The 15,207-nt window shown below is 43.7% G+C and overlaps 1 protein-coding gene across 28 annotated transcripts in view; it reads left to right on the top strand.

Annotated features, from left to right (window-relative positions):
* KIF13A (kinesin family member 13A) overlaps positions 1-14,856 on the top strand; it is a 216,575-nt gene extending 201,719 nt beyond the window's left edge. For 12 of the 28 annotated variants that reach the window (XM_084967433.1, XM_084967431.1, XM_084967432.1 and 9 more), the window contains 4 exons: positions 860-965; positions 2,564-2,715; positions 9,624-10,415; positions 13,312-14,856. In XM_084967433.1, the coding sequence (XP_084823559.1) occupies positions 860-965; positions 2,564-2,715; positions 9,624-10,415; positions 13,312-13,332 (1,071 nt within the window). In that variant the 3' untranslated portion in view covers positions 13,333-14,856. Of the gene's footprint in view, positions 1-859; positions 966-2,563; positions 2,716-3,232; positions 3,338-3,687; positions 3,730-9,623; positions 10,416-13,311 lie in introns of all 28 variants that reach the window. The other 16 variants (XM_084967426.1, XM_084967421.1, XM_084967415.1 and 13 more) reach the window with 3 other exon arrangements.
* Positions 14,857-15,207: the final 351 nt, after the last annotated feature.

The following is a 15,207-nucleotide window of genomic DNA, read 5'->3' as shown; positions in this document are numbered from 1 at the left end:
AAAAATGGTTAATGGAACTGTTTTACTCTCAAAAGTGTCTTGGTTTGGTCTTTAAATTATCTGGTCACCTTAGATACACACCAAATTTATGAAAGTGGATGAATGGGACTTAGAGGAGCTCAAAAGAGGATTTCACTCTATTTGTAGTGGTTTTACTAAATATTGAACAAATATAATAAACTCTCAACGTGTATTCACTCTGGGTAGCTTGGATATGACCACATTTGTCATATTGTTCAGTACTTGTCTCCTTTTTTTTTGGCTTTTTAGAGCTGTACCCACAGCATATGGAGGTTCCCAGGCTAGGGGTCGATCGGAGCTGTAGCTGCAGGCTTATGCCACAGCCGCAACAACTCCAGATCTGAGATGCATCTTTGACCTACAATCGCAGTTCACGGCAACCCACTGAACAAGGCCAGGGTTCAAACCTCATGTATACTAGTCAGGTTATTAACCCTCTGAGCCACAAGGGGAACTCCTTTTCTACATGTTTGAGATATTTTATAACAGAAATAAAGAGCACAGGAGTTCTCTTGTAGCGTGGGTCACTCATGTGGTGTGGATTTGATCCCTGGCCTAGGAACTTCTGCATGCCGTGGGTGCAGCTAAAAACAAACAAACAAACAGCACATACTGCCATTAAAAAATAGAAGATGGAAGTTCCCTTGTGGCACAAAGGGTTAAGGATCCACTGTAGCCACAGCTGTGGCACAGGCTGCAACTGCAATACACATTCGATCCCTGGCCCAGGAACTTTCACATTGTCCAGGCTGTAAAAAATTGAAGGAACTCAAATCTGGGCTGCATTTATCTTTTTACAGAGACTTAATTACAGTTGATCTATGTTTTTACCCTGTAGGGTTGGCCAGAGAGCCAGTTAGACATGTCTGACTACAGCCCCAGTTACCAGGACGTATCGTGTTATGGAACTTTGCCCAGGGATTCACCTAGAAGGAGTAAAGAAGGTAGGGGTGAGCTTGTTCTTCTGTGTTATTTCTTTCTCATTTCTTAGGAATGGCTTGGGGGGGATATTCTTTTATCGATGACATGTGATAAGATAGGAAGCTGAAATTCTAGTTTGTGAGATGATCCAAAACTCATTTTGAAGAGAACATATCCTGTTCACTTATTTGATATTTTTTGCTTGGTATCCATTATATCATCCAAATAATAATAGACTTTTTGTGCAACACTTTAGAATTTTCAAATCACATTTCACATATCACACTTCCCTTACTTTAACATCGGTTTCTTGAGGCACACTCAAATCTTATCAACTATGATTAGATTTCATTTTTTACCAAAAAAAAATCCACCTCTGTCATGTTTTTGCACTCAAATTAAAGGATTTTTAGGATAACATGTCTCTGATTCCTAAAGGAATTTCAGAAATTATACCAGAAGTGAATTTGATCAGTGACATTATTACACACACACGCATGTATGTGTATAATTTCCCCATCCCCCAAAGCAAATAGCACTCTTTGCCTGTGTCAATTGTCTCTGTTACTTTACCCCTGATATTTATTTTACTTACTATGTGCCATTGTACCAGTGAATTGAGGAGAAAATATAAAAGGGAAAATAGAGGCCCAAAAATGTAAGAAATGAGTAAGAGCAAGAATTCACTCATGAATATTAAATCTTTGAGACTTTATTGAGCATCTACTTGCTATGTGCAGTGAAAGATACCAAAAGGTACCAAGATCTGTGGAAATGAGATACATAGAAAATAAGCTAGTAAATGATAAAGTACCAAAATGCATGTGCAGATAATAAGGGCTCTGAAATGCAGAGAAATCAAAAATCAACATAAGCTGAAATTGGTCTGCTCAGTGACGTGTATGCTGGATCTTGAAAAGAGGAAAGAAAATTTGGTTTCTGATTTCTTATGCTACCCTCCAGTGCTTTGTTGACTCTGTAGGTACATCTCTATCCTTGCCTGCCTCTGTTTTAATCCTTAATCAAATACAGCCATCTCTCAGTATCCTCGGTGGACTGCTTTTAGGGGCCGCTGCATCTACCAGAGGCCTATAGTCAGCCCTCTGTTATCCTCGGATGCAAAGTCCTGAGAATATAGAGGGCTGATTGTATATTTATTGAAAATAATCCATGTGTTAGTGGACCTGCACAATTCAAACCCATGTTGTTCAAGGGTCACTGTATTTGCATATTAATTCTATGCATCCCCTTGGGTTTTTTCCTAAGTCATTGTGAGCCATTTATTTATTTAGTCTTTTGAGGGCCACCCCACAACATATGGAGGTTCCCAAGCTAAGGGTTGAATCAGAGCTGTAGTCGCCAGCCTACAGGATCCAGGCTGCATCTGGGACCTCCACCACAGCTCACAGCAACGCTGGATCCTTAACCTACTGAACAAGTTCAGGAATCAAACCTGCGTCTTCATGGATCCCAATCAGATTTGTTTCCACTGAGCCACGACGGGAACTCCCTGAATCCCATTGTTGTATCAGCTATTTCCCTGGCTGGTTCACTACCTCTCTTCCTGTGTGTTGAGTAAAGTGCTCTGTGCCTGTAAACTCGTGCCTTTTGTCCTCCCCAGGTTGTACATCAGAGAATCCTCATGCCTTAACAGTCAGCCCTTTTAAAGCATTCTCTCCTCAGCCACCAAAGTTTTTCAAGCCCCTAATGCCGGTAAAAGAGGAGCATAAGAAAAGGATGTCCCTGGAAGCAAAGCCTCTTCTAAGCCAGGAGGTAAATGCTGGATGTGCCTGCCCATGTGCGACAGACTGGACTCTGTGCCTGTGGAAAAGTCACCATTGGCATTAACAAGTTAGCGGCTGCATGTTGACATGAGTGGGTCATCACTGAGTGGATCCTATTCTGTAATCCCTCTCTCTCCAGCACACACGGTCATGGCAGAATGTTTGGCATGTTGTTCTCACTGCTGTTTTCTTCGTGTTTTATGGTTTTGTCCAAAGTATTTATTATTTTTCAAGTGAGAAAGAGATGTGCCCTAGGTGTTTTGAAAATAGGAAAGGCTTTTTTTTTTTTTTTAATTTGATAAATCCAGTTATGCTGTTTGCCATAGAACCTGTGTAGTCTTGTTGAGTTTCATCTGTCATTTAACTCAGGCCTGCAACATTGTTTGCTGCACCCCTCAGGGTGTAAAAGTGTTTGCATTGCTTTTCTAACTCACACGTACTTAACACGTATTTTGGCCGCCGTCGTCTTCCGTGTGTGATGCATCTGTGTGTCTTAACCTTTGCAGAGCATGCCTCCACCTCAGGCACATAACCCTGGCTGCATTGTACCCTCAGGAAGCAATGGCAGCAGCATGCCAGTAGAACACAATAGCAAACGTGAGAAGAAGATTGTAAGTCCTGCAACCGTTTCCTTCATATTGCCTGGTGGTGGGTGTCAGGCCCTTTTGCAGACAATCGTCCCAAAACTTTAGAAGAAATTAAGATATGTATTGGGTCCTGGCTTTTCTTAAAACATGTGATCCTCGGTCATGAAATTTTGCATGGACGTGGCCGTGACTTGTGATTTTTTTTTTCCCCCTCGGGGTTCCTTTTATTAATTAATTAATTAATTACTATTTTGCTTAGTAGAAACTTGCTTAGAAAAAGGCACTTTCCATGACTCTAGTCTTTACAAAGTATAACACGGAGATCACTTTAACTAATTGGAATCTTTCTAACGTGCCTATACATATTTGCCCAGATTCTGAAGTTAATCTACCTAGAGGAATTGCACTTACTGGGAGTAAGTAATCACGTATTTCGCTGTGGGTGTGTTTGAAAGCTTTTCTCATATGTTGCCAGATGCTAGTGCCAAGATCATCCCGTAGTTTGTAGCCGCTCCGCCGTACTTGACTGCCCAGCAGCAGCATCTGTACCCCTCCCCGTAGCTTCTTCTAATTTGCTGTCCAAATAGATTGCACCTGCCTTGTCCGTCTTGCTTACATATGGATTGAAACCGCCTGTAAGATCACATTTCCTAGCACTTGGTTTTCACATCTCCAGATTGAGAATTTAAACCTCCGTGTACCAGGCACTTTGGATTATAAACAATACCTCCATTTAAAAGCAAAAAACTCTTGTCCTCTCAGGTCTGGAAAGAATCCTGTAGTTTTGTGTTGCAGCTTTTACTCTCCTGTGGTTTCCTCGGCTTTGAAGAAGGGAGGCCGCTTGAAGCGGGAGGGGCTGCTTGACGTTCACATGTGCATGCGGTCTGCTCTGCAGGCAGAGTGTGGGCCGTTTCCTTTCCAGCTGCACCCTGTCAGGTCCATTCCGAAGGGTCGTCAGCGTGAGGTCCTTCAGCCGTTCTGGAATATGCTGCTGATGCAAACTGTCCAAAGCTGGCTAGACCTAACCCAAACAGGCAGTAGGCCACGTCCTGCATGCTTGGAGCGCCAAGGCATCTTAAGAAATGATCTTTGCATTCCTCCTGTCCCCTGAGGAAAGACAGAAAGGCCCCATCTTCCTCTCTCCTCTGTCCGTCCTCCCCTTGTCATCTTTGGGTTTGCCCCGTCCTTCTACCCACAGTCCCCACTAAGTCCCTGCAAGAGGAATGAGCACATCAGCAACAGCCCCTTCATGTCTCCCAGCCTGAACTGGCTCCTCTGTCACTTGCTTGCCCTCCCCCTGCTTAGTTAAGGGAAGCTGCGACCTGGGCTAAAAATGCCAGGTGGATAGTTTATTACCCCTCTGGCTGGCTAGATCAGTTTATTGACATGGCACCCACTGCCACGGCTCCCAGGTGCTAAATTTTAACTTTTTTTTTTTTTTTTTTTTTTTTTTTTTTTTTTTTGCCCATGCCCATGGCCATGTTCCTGGGCCAGGGATCAAACCTGCACCACAGCAGTGACCTGAACCACAGTGGTGATAATGCCAGATCCTTAACCACTAGGCTACCAGGGAACTCCATTAACCTATTTTACCAATACATTTTGGTGGAACACGCCATCAAGAGACTGCTGGATGGCCCTTCTGGGGCTGCCCAGCAGAGAGTTTCACTGTTCACAGTTTGCTTCATAGTTATTTTCTTTATTTTCCTTTTATTATTTTAAAATCCCTGGTGGCTCAGTAGATTAAGGATTGTGGCATTGTCACTGCTATGGCTCAAGTCACTGCTGTGACATGGGTTCAATCCCTGGCCCAGGAACTTCTGCATGTCACAGCATGGCCAAAAAAATAACAAAATAAAACCCATCTCAGGACTTTTAGCTAGCAGAGAGTAGGATGGAACCAGATTATCTTGGCCCAGGAAGTTTTGAGGAACAGTTAGACTATCTGTGATCAGACACACCATGAAACCCACTGGGCAGGGTTCGATGGTACCATTTTTATGGCTGGGATCTTACTCAAGGGATCTGCCTCTACTTTCCTCGGAAATCTGGCTTGCTGCACACTCTTCAGCTCCAAAACTTTTAAACTGTTTGATATATTTCACAGAGTAGCTTTTTCAGGATGTTCTGGTAGATCTTAAGGATATTACTTGCTTGATCTGAGGATCTTGTTTCTCTTTGGGAAGCTTTCATTTTACTTCTCCTCTTATAAATGGATATAACTGCTGTATTCCTTTGTTCCCTATGCGCTTTCCTTTTCCACTCTTAGAAAATTAGAGGATGAAGCAGTATGAGACATCGTCTTTTTTATTTTTCAGCCCCTCTGACTACCAAATAACCTGTAATTTCACATAAAATATGGTAAATATAGCTATGCTTGATTCTTAAAGCAGTATTTCATTCTCTGATCAGTTGGGAAGATATACCAATGTACTGTGTCTTCTGTGAATAAGATAAAAGCAACAGTATGCCTTTGGAGTCTGTCCTTTTTTTTTTTTTTTTTTTTTTTTTTTTTTTGTCTTTTCCAGGGCCACAGTCAAGCAGCATATGGAGGTTCCCAGACTAGGGGTCTAATCGGAGCTGTAGCCACCAGCCTACACCACAGCCACAGCAACGCCAGATCTGAGTCTCCTCTGTGACCAACACCACATCTCAAGGCAACGCCGGATCTTTAACCCACTGAGCAAGGTCAGGGATCAAACCTGCAATCTCATGGTTCCTTGTCGGATTTGTTAACCACTGAGCCATGATGGGAACTCCTGGAGTCTGTCTTTTTAAGTCACAGGGCAGAAAGAAAAGCATAAAGACAGTCAGTTTTCCCTCCCTTGGGTCTTGCATAGACAGCACATGGTTTTTGTCTCTCATTTTACAGAAGAAACACGAGACTTGTTGAGTGACTTGCCCAAGGTCTCACAGTTAATCAGAGCATAAGAACAAAGGCCCCATCCCTCAGCAGAACTGAGTTGACCCCTGTGACACCTGGGACTCCCAAAGATAGTACATTTTCTGTCTTTCAGCCCTGCTGTTCTCGTTTCTTAAAAGGGGCCATCCTCTCCTTAGTACCATGGACAGAAGTACTAGGGCCCTGGGCTGAGGGAGTCTCTGAAAACAGAGACCTTCTCCCTAATAGACAGCTGATCAGAGTGGGACTGAAAAGGACTTTAATTGTGTGAAAGTCCTTGCAGAAGTCACTGCTTTTTTTGGGGCGGGGGTTGTTTGGTTGATTGGTTGGTTTTTTTGTTGGCCATGCCCAACACATGCCAAAGTTCCTGGACCAGGGAACACACCCTCACCACAGCAGTGACTCAAGCTACAGCAGTGGCAATGCCAGATCCTTAACCTGCTGAGCCACCGGAGAACTCGAGAAGGTCACTGCTTTAATGTGGATTTTGATCCCTTCTTAAAATCAAGGTGTTTTGTCTATAGGTAGATACCCGCTACATAATCAAAAACCAAATCATGAAGACAGTAGCTGTAGAAGAGCTTGAGAACTTGACCCCGTGTCCCACTTTTAGAAAGAATTTTCACTCTTTTTGTCCATAAAGTATAATAGGAAGGTGCTTTGTTTAATCTCCTTTAAGGTAAAGTGATAAATAATATTTCTGCGCAGACGTGGCTCGCAGATGCATTGCTGTGGCTATGACATAGGCTGGCAGCTGCATCTCTGATGCGACCCCTAGCCTGAGAACTTCCATATGCTGCAGGTGCAGCCCTAAGAAGAAAAAATAATAATAATATTTCTGGTATAAAATGTCTAATATATAAAATAGATAAACAAAAAGGACCTACTGTATAGCACAGTGAACCATAGTCAATACCTTATAATAACCTATATTGGAAAAGCTTCTGAAAAAGTATGTTGTACATGTATGTATGTGTACATACACACACATGCAAAACTGAATCGCTTTGCTGTATACCAGAAACTAACATAACATTACAAATCAACTATACTTCAATTTTAAAATAAATAAAAATGTACAGAGCCAAGAGATAACTGTCAAAAAAAAAAATTCCTATCTAACCAAATTCCCTTAAAATACAGGTTAAGCCAGTGAAGTTATTCTTTTCTCCTTGGAAACCTTCACTTTATAGACTTTCCATCTGCTCTTACACGTTGGAAAATGATGAATCTCTATTCAGTTTTCTTTCTTCTGGAAAGTAGCTGTCCCTATTCCATTAGGCTTTCTCTTGAGGTCACTTCCCCAACTCCAGCCCCACCCCAAGTGTAGAACTATGTACTGATCTCTGTTTTTGTAGACTCTTCAGTTTTACTAAGGTCATTTTAATCCTTGAAGAATCATTGTTTATCTTTGGGATTTTTAATGAGTATGTACCTGTTCCTACACATTGAGCTCATGGGTGAACGTTTCACTCAGCAACGTTGTATTTTTAGGGGGACAGACCTTGTTCAGAAGAAATCACTTCAGACATAAAAGGAACCCCAAATTGCAAATTCTCATCTTCAGGTTTGGTTTTCTTTGCAACAACTAATTTTTAGTAGTTAATTACATCAGGGACTCTTGGGTTTGGGGATTATGTTTCTTTGCCAGCTTAAATCAGAAGGAAATGTAAAAGAAACAAACACCTGAAATCCAATTTTGAGTCTAAACAGGTCAAGTAGAGAATCTAGAAAATATCACCAAGGTTACTGATTCAGACAGTTCTGTCCAGTTTTTGCTCTCTTCCAAAGGTTCCCTCCAACCCCAGGCAATGATCTCTCTACCCAACCCCCTTTTTAACCGTGCTACTTAATTAGAATGCGGCTAAAGATAAGATAGCAAGGTTAGCGTTGCCAAAAGTTTTGTTTTGCTAATTTCTGGAACTTTATCACTGATATTTGATAGTCATCTTTGATTAATAACCAAGGGATTAAGACTACTGATAATTTAAAATAATTTTCATTCAAGTTATGTTTAAAACTAAGAAACATTGAAGAGTATTAAGCTATTTCTTTTTTTAGGTACTTAGCATCTTAATGAGATAGAAAAGAAAATATTGCTAAAAAGTCCACTAGATGGACTCTGTGTTCATTTGGGAACGGCCACCTTTCACCTCCATGGAGCGTGCTCCCCTGTCCCCCCCACCTCCTTTCTCTCGCCACTATCTCTTCTCTCTCACTCTCTCTATCTCCCTTGAAATGAGTAAGTCTAGTGTTTTAGTTCCAGGTCTTCATGATCACCCTGTTGTTATACTGAATGCAATTTCATCCACCCAGCCGGGTCCACAGTTGTTCTTTGAGCAAGAACACACAGTTGTTACTCCTTGAGGACAAGGAACCATGTCTTTTTTTACCCAACATTGATTCTTAAGACAATGGCTGATTCATAGAGGAGGCTTGATGAATATTTGTTGAATGGAGGTCATGTTTCAAAAGAGACAAGGAATATTTTGCACTGTCATCAGATGTTCATGAAGTTAATTAGAAATGGCTAGATAGTAATAGCACTTATTTTTATTTGAAAATAAAATGTCCATGTGTTTTACCTTGTTTCCCACCAAATATAAAAGAATCAAGTTCTCAGGGAAAGGGATTGGAAGTTAATAACACTCACTTCTTCATAGTTACCAGTCTCTGTAAACAGCATCCTAAAGCTATTTAACAAAGGACATTTTCATTTAAATCTCACTATCTTCCTCACCTTCTAGTCAAATCCCCTATCCATGCTTCTCAAAGACCTTAGAAAATAGTAATTGCAGATGAATTTAGTATTTTACAAACTTAAAATATTTAGTATAAGACTGAGAATGGGTGTTGAAATTGTGTTCTGTGCCCTTTTGCTGTTGGAGGGGGTGGTCTTTATTTTATTGCCTTTCCCCCCCATAAAATTGCTCAGAAGTCTTTTTTGCAAATCATCTTATTTATCTGCACTTTGCTCCCCAAGATGAAGATTATAAGAACAAATGACACAGCAGCTCTGCTCTGCCTCTAGCTGTCCCTCTACTCATTTAATTAGAAAAGGGAAACCATCCAACCGAAAACTAATCACGAGGAACTAATTAAAAGTCCACTGCACTTCCTGCCATTCTTTCCCTCCAACCAGGGGAGGAAGGGTTTCTAATTATTAGCAATACATGAGCACAGAAGAAATAAATTTTTATCTCCTTTATCTTGGACGTAATGGGTTCACGCTCCCAGATCTCGGAGGATCATGTACCTGTGTCCACAACAGGTGACAAGCTTGAACCAAACTCCGAAAGAAAAAACGCTAAACATGTGATGGCAAAAGCCTTTGATAGTCTTTAAAACTTGTCTCAATAATAAAGTTGCTCCAAGGAGCTCCTGGCTGACTTCTGCTTGTTTCTGTAGGACTCTGAAGAGGAGGAAAACGATCTGGAGGCTCTCAACAGGAAGCTGCTGAGTTCGCAGCCTTATGTCCCCGTGGAGTTTGCCGACTTCAGTGTTTACAATGCCAGCTTGGAGAGCAGGGAGTGGTTTTCTTCTAAAGTCGATTTGACGAACTCAAAGGTCCTGGAGAAGGATGTGTCCCGCAGCCCCACCACCAGCAGCATCACCAGCGGCTACTTTTCCCACAGTGCCTCCAACGCCACCCTGTCTGACATGGTGGTCCCTTCGAGCGACAGCTCAGATCAGCTGGCCCTTCCGGCAAAGGACGCAGACGCCAGCGAGCATCCCGGACCATCATTTGTGCATGATTTCCGGCCATCCTCAAACAAAGAGTTGACAGAACTAGACAGAGGCTTGGTGAAGGATAAGATGACGATGGTGCCACTCAAGGAAAACAGTGCCTTAGCCAAAGGGAGCCCATCATCCCAAAGCACCCCCGAGAAAAACTCCACAGCTCTCTGTAGGACCGGCTCGTGTTCAGGACAAGAGGCCTGCTCCGGTAGAAAGGGCCCGCCGGCCCGAGGATTCTGCCCCAGGGAGGTGACCGTGGAACACACCACGGACATCCTTGAGGACCATTCTTTCACAGAGTTTATGGGCGTGTCCGATGGGAAGGATTTGGATGGTTTGACAGCTCCTTCTGCGGGAGAACTTTCGAGCAGTCGGACCCTACCCAGTCCAACAGACAGTAAGAGGGCCCCATTTGGGCCCCAGGACCCTGGCCAGCCGCCTTCCTCGGCAGGGAATGACCAGGTAATAAATCCCAGGGGCAGCCCTGTGGGTCCTGGGCTGTCCGTGGAGGCACCCAATTGTGCCCCGCCCCCTGGGGGCCCTTCATCCCGTGACTTAGGAAGGGCGATTCATTCAGATGTTCCCCACAGGGAGGAGGGGCCCACTTGGGGACCCCGTTCACATGCTCTGTGAGGGGAGCAAGCCTGTGAGTCTGCTTGCTTAGTTTCAGGGTGGAACTCTGAAATATGAAGGACCTGTGGCTTTTTTTTAACTGGCATATGGGTTCGTGTTAAATTGAGCATTTATCGTGGGTAAGGAACGGCCAACCTTGTGTCTGTTCCCTGAGATCTTTAATTACTGGCTGTCGCAAGGTTTTCTGGTAGCATCTACCGTATTTCATCAAATCTGTGATTTCTTTGGTTATTAGATACACCATTATTTTATGTGCGCATTATTAAGAAAAAAATACCTCTCATTCAGCTCCATCATATCAGCAGTTTCAGAGGCATTAAAAAGCACAGGTTGGGGGAGGTACACATCACAGATTTGGAAAAATACACACATTGAGTGCCCCCAGAATAAAAATCACTTTGGAGAAGCCTAGCTGAATACCCTGAGCAGTTGAGGTTTGGGTTTTGAAAGTTAGCTAGGCTGGTTTACTGTCATGTTTAATGTTCGCAGTGGAACAAAATGAGTCTTTCCTATATTCCTAAGGAAAAGAGTGACTTACATAAATAAGAGGCTGTCTGCTTCTGAGTACCACCGTCTCTTAGACCCACTCAGGGTTGCTTTTTTGGTCTCACCCCCCAGCCACAGCCGTGTAAGGGGCACCGGAGCACCAGGCTCAGCCACACAAAGAGCTGCCAAAACTAGAAAGCAGCTGTAGGAAGGAGAGGAGAAGGCAGTGCCCTTCAGCCCCTCTGTTTTACGGAGGGAGTTATCATTCCAGTTTGGTGACTTACCCCCGCCCCAAGTGTTCCATACTAACCCTTAAAATTTCAGTGTGTGGTCATTTCTACGACAGATTCAGAAAAATACTGCAAAAACCGAACAGAGGTCTCTTACAACTCAAAAAAAAAAAAAAAAAAAAAAGACTTTTTAGCTCAACAGAAGAATAAGATAAAGGTATTCATTACCGTTCTTGCAAACTAAGAATTATTTATTGCAAAGTCTTCAGCTTCTTTTATACCCATCTTTAGCAGAATCTGCTTTGCTGGCCCACAACAGCTTTTCAGTCCTTCTTCCAAGAAGTCCAGGAACACTGTGGTCAGGAGTGTGGTCCAGGGGTTAATTCTTCACCCTGGAACAGTGCTTCTCAAACCTAAATGCACCGTAGTCTCACTGGGAGGTGTCAGGAGAAGATGCCCCTTAAAAACTTAAATTCTGGGGAGTTCCCGTCGTGGCTTAGTGGTTAACGAATCTGACTAGGAACCATGAGGTTGCGGGTTTGATCCCTGCCCTCACTCAGTGGGTTGAGGATCCGGCGTTGCCGTGAGCTTAGGTCGCAGATGCAGCTCGGATCCCAAGTGGCTATGGCTCTGGTGTAGGCCTGCGGCCACGGCTCCAATTGGACCCCTAGCCTGGGAACCTCCATATGCCGTGGGAGCGGCCCAAGAAATGGAAAAAAGACAAAAAAAAAAAAAAAAAAAACTTAAATTCCCGGGGAAGTTCTCTGGTGGCCTAGTGTTTAGGACTTGGCACTTTGACCACTGCTTCAGTCTGGGTTCGGTCCCTAGTCTGGGAACTGAGATCCCACATCAAGCCACTGAAGGAAAAAAAAAAAAAAATCAGATTTCCAGAAGTCACTGCCCTCCACACCTAAGACTTTGCTTCAGTACAAGGTGGAACGGGGGGTGAGGTTTTCACAAACCCAGCTGCTGAAGGAGTGGGGACTGGCATGTCTGAGGTGCACTGCTTGAAGCACCGCTCATAGAAGAGGGAGGAGGGCAGCAAGCCCTTGTTTCATTGCCTGGATTCGTTAGAACCCGGTAACAGGAACAGAAGCTGATTTCTGCTTTTGAAGGGCTCCAGAATAGCATGTCCCTGCCAAAGATTTTGGTTTGAAAGTAGAATTTACAAAAATATTTCTTGGTGGGAGTTCCCATCGTGGCTCAGCAGTTAACGAATCTGACTAGCATCCATGAGGACGCAGGTTCGATCCTTGGCCTCGCTCAGTGGGATCTGGCACTGTCATGAGCTGTGGTGTAGGTCACAGACTCGGCTCATATCTGGCATTGCTGTGGCTGTGGTGTAGGCTGGCAGCTATAGCTCCAATTGGACCCCTAGCCTGGGAACCTCCATATTATGCCTTGGGTGTGGCCCTAAAAAGCAAAAAATAAATAAATACATTTTTAAAAAATATTTCTTATATCAGGGTAATGTAGGACTGTGGTGATTTTTTTTTTCTTTTTGATTACTGTAGTTTTTTTGTTATTGGTTCTTTTTTTATTTTTGGCCTTGCCCTCAGCATGAGGAAGTTCTTAGGCCAGGGCTCGAACCCGTGCCTCCGTAGTAACCAGAGCCACAGCAGTGACAACACCGGATCTTAAAGCAGCTGTGCCACCAGGGGAGTCCTGTTATATTGGTTGTGATAAGTTGTTTTGACAGGGAAAAAGTTTGAGGACTTTTTTAAGTACTGTTGTTTGACTTTGGTTTTCACCCTGGTACAACTTAGAGTGTGGACCCAGAAGTGATTTTGTTTTACTTTAATTTTGGGTCTTGCTGGCATTACTTCTCCTAAACGCTTCTCCTTGGAGCTAGGTTTCTCCCTTGAACAGTGTAAATTCAAGCACTGGATTCCATTGTAAATCGGATCCTGTGGGTCCCCCTGGGAGGAGCCCCTTGTGTGGGGTGGTCCCCTTGGGTAGGGAGGGGGTGGGGACACAGGAGCCGGAACTCATCGGCCTCTGCGTTCCAGGGGCGCACGGCCACTCGGTAAGAGCAGCGAGCACTTCCTGCGAAGGCCACGGCATCTCTGCTCCAGTCGCCTCCCGAGAACACCAGCCCATCTCTACAACAGGCTGCGGCCCAGCCGGACCCCCAGACCAGCACCGAGAAGCCACGCTGTCCCAGGGCCCCCTCCTCTTCCTCCTGAGCAGGGAGAAGCGGCACTTTGTCACTTGGGTGAATCGGCAGCCTCTGCTTTTTTCCAGAGAACCGAAAATCCTGGCTTAATGAAGTGGCAGTATTTTTGTTTGCACTCACTACACACACACACACACACACACACACACCCCCACACCCTGCCCCATGTAGAAACCTCCACAGATTCAAACAAACTTTATTCTTGTACAATTTTAATCAGTTCTTACTGTAGAATCTGGAGTCAATGCTCTAATTTTTTTTTATAAGTAATATATATTATGTATATGAAATGTGTATCTATAGTATGTCTGGAGACAGACGAGACTGCACACTGAAATGCGGATGAAAGTGGTTTGTAGAAAATCGTAAGGTACTGGACATTGTTACAAAGCAGCCTGGGCGATCGCTCAGAAAACGAGCAGATGAAAAAGATTGTACTGCCTAAGGAGGAGGTTGCAAACCCCTCTTTGTGGAAAAGGTTACAGAATGCCGTTCTTTATAACCAAAGAACTTACACAAGACTGAACGTTTTTGCTGTCCACCCTTGTTTTATGTGTACCTATGTGTTTGACTGCAAGTTCGGTGCCATATGCCTCTTGGCTACCAGGCCACGTGCTGCCGTTCTCTGTCCTCTGTTTCACAAGCACACTGAAGTCTCAGCTCCCTTCTTTGGTCTTCCACCTGGTTCGCCACCTGCTGACTCGATGTGTATTATAGCTGTTGACAATGACTGGGGCCTGACCCCAGCATCTCTTGTCCCTTGGTCCAGCCCAGCCAGGCAGGCAGAATGCAGAGAGCAGTATTACTGTAAGAAAACACAACGACATAACCAAGCGTTGGGTCGGGCGGGGGGCCGGGAGGGTGTTGATTTTTGTCTCTTTGTGGTTCTGTTTGGGATTGGTAGGTTTTGTGGTGGTGTGGTTTTGCCCTTGTTATTTTACTTCAATTCTGGAAAATACTGAAGAGGTGGAATGAGCTGCAAAGTTCATGGGCACCCACTTGACCGTGTTCACAAGAAATGATGGAACACAGATGACACTGCTGTCAGTGTTGTCACTTGTAAAAATCTTTAACTGATGGAGACTTGGAGGGACTGTGTATGCAGAAGTTGTTGCAAAAGTACTTTATGTACCTATTGTGTAGATGCCTGTACAGCTGGTCCACTTGTACAGCAATTCATGTGTTGTGGGAGCCAGAAAGAGTGTGTACAGTTGGCTGTACCTTTTTCTTTCAGTTCTTAGCATCAGTAAATGAGTAAGATATTGGAGATTTTAATGAAAAGCTGCTGTTCATGATTTTTGTGTATAGTGAGCTGACTGTAGTATTTTACTATTGTCTGTTTAAAAAAAGAAAAACTGTAATTTATATCCCCTTTCAACTTTATTGTATTTAATTGGTACAGACTGTGTGTGTGTGTGTGTGTGTGTGTGTGTGTGTGTGTGTGTGTTAGAATACAGACTGTCTAATTCCGATTTTAAAACATTGGTTGGTTGTCTTTACTAACTCTGCCATTGGTTTCATATTTGTGTGCCTGTGCCTGTAGCTTAAACAATAATAGTACCAGCAGTCATGCATTGGGGCTTTACTGTGGGACTAGGCACTGTTCCCAACCTTTGATGTTTATCTCAGTTAATCCTTGAAGCTGAGGATGCTGTGGGTTTGGTTGTTATTAAGCGCTGGATGAATGGAAAACGGAGGGAGGTGGAGAGGCTGTGACTGGGAGTGGGTG

Source organism: Sus scrofa, chromosome 7 (genome assembly GCF_054392235.1).
Source record: "Sus scrofa isolate SSC_HxYL_T2T_F1_AM1 chromosome 7, Sscrofa_HxYL_maternal_Yorkshire_Landrace_v2.0, whole genome shotgun sequence".
In the NCBI taxonomy this organism is placed as follows: domain Eukaryota; kingdom Metazoa; phylum Chordata; class Mammalia; order Artiodactyla; family Suidae; genus Sus; species Sus scrofa.
The sequence above is the reverse complement of the archived record's forward strand: the minus strand, read 5'-3'. Positions and strand labels throughout refer to the sequence as shown.